The following is a 4,335-nucleotide window of genomic DNA, read 5'->3' on the forward strand; positions in this document are numbered from 1 at the left end:
GGAGGTCCCAGAGCACTGGAGGTGCCAGTGGGAGCCCATCCCCAAGAAGGGCTGGAAGGAGGATCTGGGGAGCTCCAGGCCTGCCAGCCTGACCTCGGTGCCCGGCAAGGTTATGGAACAGATCACCTTGAGAGCCACCACAGGGCACCCACAGGATGGCCGAGGGGTCAGAGCCAGCCAGCGTGGATTTAAGAGGGGCAAGTCCTGCCTGAGCAACCTGATCTTCTTTTATAACCAGGTAACGCACCTGTGGGTGTGGGAAAGGCTGTGGATGTGTCCATCTGGACTTCAGCAGAGCCTTGGACACTGTCTCTGACAGCATTCCCTGGAAAAGCTGCAGCCCACGGCTTGGGCAGGTTCCCTCCTGGCTGGGAGATGGAAGAGCTGGCTGGAGGCTGGGCCCAGAGAGGGGTGGGGATGGTGCTGCACCCAGCTGGTGTCCAGTCCCTGGCACTGTCCCCAGGGATCTGTGTTGGGCCCAGTCCTGTCTAACATCTTCACCGATGATCTGGGGGAGGGGATCGAGCTCACCATCCCCAAATTTGCAGGTGACACCAAGCTGGGTGTGAGTGTGGATCTGCTGGAGGGCAGGACAAGAAGACACAGCCTTCAGCTGCACCAGGGGAGGATTAGGCTGGACAAGAGGAAGAAGTTCTTCACAGAAAGGGTGAGAGGGCATTGGAATGGGCAGGCCAGGGGGGAGGTGGCAGAGTCACTGTCCCTCTCCAGTGGCACTCAGTGGCATGGTCTGAGTGACAAGGCGGTATTAGGACATTGCCTGGACTTGATGATCCCAAAGGTCTTTTCCAGCCTATTTGATTCTGACATCCTGTGACGATTGGGACACTCTGGGGCCATTTTGACCCTGCAGGGCCTCGTGGAACTAAGAGGACCATGGTGACACTGTGCAGCCCCATAGAACCAGGGCTCCATTGTGGTGCTCTGGGGCCCAATGGAACCAGGGAGTCCCCGTGACACTGGGTCCTGGTGGAACCACAGAGGCCATGGTGACACTGCGGGGCCTCGTGTGACCGAGGGGTTTCACCACTGTGACACTGCCAAACCAAGGAGAGCATTGGGAGAGTCCAGGGCCCAGGGGAACCAAGGGGCCCTTCTGACACTGCAGGGCCTCATGGAACCAAGGGGACATTGTGACACTGCAGGACCTTGTGTAACCAAGGGGCCACTGTGACACTCTGGGGCCTCAGGGAATCTGGAAGGCCCTTGTGACACTGTGTGGCCTCGTGGAAACAAGGAGTCCATTGTGACACTGAGGGGACTTGTGGAACCACAGAGAGCATTGTGACAGTGTGGGACCTCATGTGACCATGGGGCCTTTGTGACACCATGGGGCCCCATGGAACCAAGGGGCCACTGTGGAACTGTGGCACCAACAAGAACATTGTGACACTGTGAAGCCCCATGGAACCAAGGAGTCCATTGTCACATTTTGGGGCCCATGGAACCAAGGAGACCAGTGTGACAGTGCAGGGCCTGGTGTAACCAAAGGGACATTTTGACGCTGAGGGGCCCCTTGGAACCAAGGACATCTTTGCAGATGACACCAAGCTGGATAGGAGTGTGGATCTGCTGGAGGGTAGGAGGGCTCTGCAGAGAGTCCAGGGTAGTCTGGATCCAGGGCCCAAATCCAACAAGGTGAGGTTTAACAAGTCCCAGTGCTGGGTCCTGCACTTTGGCCACAACAACCCCTGCAGCGCTACAGGCTGGGGACAGAGGGGCTGGACAGCAGCCAGGCAGAAAGGGACCTGCAGGGACTGATGGACAGCAGGCTGGACATGAGCCAGCAGTGTGCCCAGGTGGCCAAGAAGGCCAATGGCTCCTGGCCTGGATCAGGAATGGTGTGGCCAGCAGGAGCAGAGCTGCTGTGCCAGCACTGATCTGCCCCAGCTCTGCACACAGACATTGCTGCTGCAGCTCCAGAGAATGCAGCAAAAGGGCATCTCTGCAGAAAACTGTGCTGGGAGATAATTTAGTTCCTTAAATGCACCAAGAGTTCAACCCCTCATTGACACAGTTTGTGGGCACAGGGAAGGTGGAAGTAACAAAATGAGAAATGGCACAAACAATGATACTTTTTTGTGGGCAATCTCAAAAACCTAAAACAAAGTAAAAAAGCACCTCTATAATGAAACCAACAATTAGTATCAAAGATTACTTTTATTACAAGTGATTTGCAGAAATTGGCCAGCTATTTAATGTTTCTGAAACCATCCAGTCATCAGTCTCCTCACTACAGCCTTGAGCTCCTGGTTACTCAGGCTGTAGATGAGGGGGTTCAGGGCTGGAGGCACCACTGAGTACAGAACTGACAGGGACAGATCCAGGGATGGGGAGGACTTTAAGGGGGGCTGCAGGTAGGCAAATACACCAGTGCTGACAAACAGAGAGACCACGGCCAGGTGAGGGAGGCAGGTAGAAAAGGCTTTGTGCCGTCCCTGCTCAGAGGGGATCCTCAGCACAGCCCTGAAGATTTGCACATAGGAGAAAATAATGAACACAGAACAACACAATGATAAACTACCAGTAACCACAAGAAGCCCAAGTTCCCTGAGATAAAACTTGGAGCAGGAGAGCTTGAGGATCTGTGGGATTTCACAGAAGAACTGGCCCAGGACATTGCCATGGCACAGGGGTAGGGAAAATGTATTGGCTGTGTGCATGAGAGCATTGAGAAAGGCACTGGCCCAGGCAGCTGCTGCCATGTGGGCACAAGCTCTGCTGCCCAGGAGGGTCCCATAGTGCAGGGGTTTGCAGATGGACACGTAGCGGTCATAGCACATGATGGTCAGGAGGGAAAGCTCTGTTCCAAGGAAGAACAGAAGGAAAAAGAGCTGAGCAGCACATCCTGTGTAGGAGATGTTCCTGGTGTCCCAGAGGGAATTGTGCATGGCTTTGGGGACAGTGGTGCAGATGGAGCCCAGGTCGCTGAGGGCCAGGTTGAGCAGGAAGAAGAACATGGGCGTGTGCAGGTGGTGGCCGCAGGCTACGGCGCTGATGATGAGGCCGTTGCCCAGGAGGGCAGCCAGGGAGATGCCCAGGAAGAGGCAGAAGTGCAGGAGCTGCAGCTGCCGCGTGTCTGCCAGTGCCAGCAGGAGGAAGTGGCTGATGGAGCTGCTGTTGGACATCTGTGGTGTCTTGGCATGAGGACCTGTAAGAAAAGTAATCATGGAGTAGTTAGGTGTGGAAAGGTCTTTAAATATCCCAGCACAGCCTGGGGGCATTTTTTTCCCCACTGCCTGCCCAGGGCTCTGTGTCCTGGAGCTGTCCCTGTGCCCAGGGATGGGCCTGGCCAGAGCTGCCAGAGCCCAGTCCAGCCCTGGGGGCTCAGCTCTGCCCTGCAAACACCTCCCAGAACTGGCACTGCCCAGGGCCAGCTCTTTCTCTCCAGTCTCTGATGACAACATCAGAGAAATCCTGAGGAGGCTGGAAAAGTGGCACTGATGCTGCCTCTAAGGGACCCTGTCCTGATTTCTGTCACTACCTGGTTTATTCAGATCTCAGGAAAAGCTTGTTTATTTTTCTTAACATGAAGTGAGAGATTAATATGTATGGGAAATTTCCATTCCAGGCAACACAGAGCAGTACATTAAAAAAACCAGGATTTTCCCTTTTATGCAGCCCATGCCTTGCTGTGCTCCCTGTATAATCTGCTGGGAAATATTCTGCAGTTAATTGTTGTGCTGGGAGCAGTCCTGAACAATGCAGCATCTTCACCACACAAGGAGAACACTTCCAATCATTATGAGCTGTATCCTTCCCCCCAGATCTTTTCCCTCAGCACTGGGAGCAGCTTCCTCAGCCAGCTGAGAGCTGTCCCTGACAGGCAGCAGAGTCCCTGGCCCAGCACAGCGTCCTGGGCTGCAGGACCCTGCTCTGCAGGACAGCCCTGGGCACCCCTGGCTGCTCTGCACAGGAGATGAGCAGAGAATGCACTCACAGGGTCTGTGAGCATTGGCATGTTCCAGCTTTAGGAGATCTCTCCAGGAGCTGCAGCTGCATTGTCCTGCAGCCAGAGGTTCCTGTGCCAAGGGCTGGCAGTGATTCTGCCCCAGGCACTTCTCAGCCCCTTCCCAGCCCTGACTGATTGAAGCTCTCTGTGCCTCTGTGCTGTGCCCGCGCTGGCTGCAGGCAGTGCCCCAGCCCTGCTGGGCTGGGAGAAGAGCTGCTCAGCAAGAGCAATGTGCTTTTGAAGCTCTGCTTGGTTACCAGCATCACCCTCTGTGCCAGGACCCTGACCCAGCTCAGCAGCACAGACACAGCACAAGGACTTTAATGAACCTCTGGGGCTTTGTGCTTAGCCCTGAACATCAGGCC

The 4,335-nt window shown here is 55.3% G+C and overlaps 1 protein-coding gene across 1 annotated transcript; it reads right to left on the reverse strand.

Moving 5' to 3' along the window:
- Positions 1-1,379: 1,379 nt before the first annotated feature.
- Positions 1,380-3,959, reverse strand: LOC146767204 (olfactory receptor 14J1-like). Its single transcript, XM_085581173.1, has one exon. It carries the CDS (start codon positions 3,423-3,425, stop codon positions 2,214-2,216), a length of 1,212 nt encoding a protein of 403 aa, XP_085437299.1. The 5' UTR covers positions 3,426-3,959; the 3' UTR covers positions 1,380-2,213.
- Between the last annotated feature and the right edge of the window lie 376 nt (positions 3,960-4,335).

Source organism: Lonchura striata, chromosome 5 (genome assembly GCF_050655825.1).
Source record: "Lonchura striata isolate lonStrDom1 chromosome 5, ASM5065582v1, whole genome shotgun sequence".
In the NCBI taxonomy this organism is placed as follows: Eukaryota; Metazoa; Chordata; class Aves; order Passeriformes; family Estrildidae; genus Lonchura; species Lonchura striata.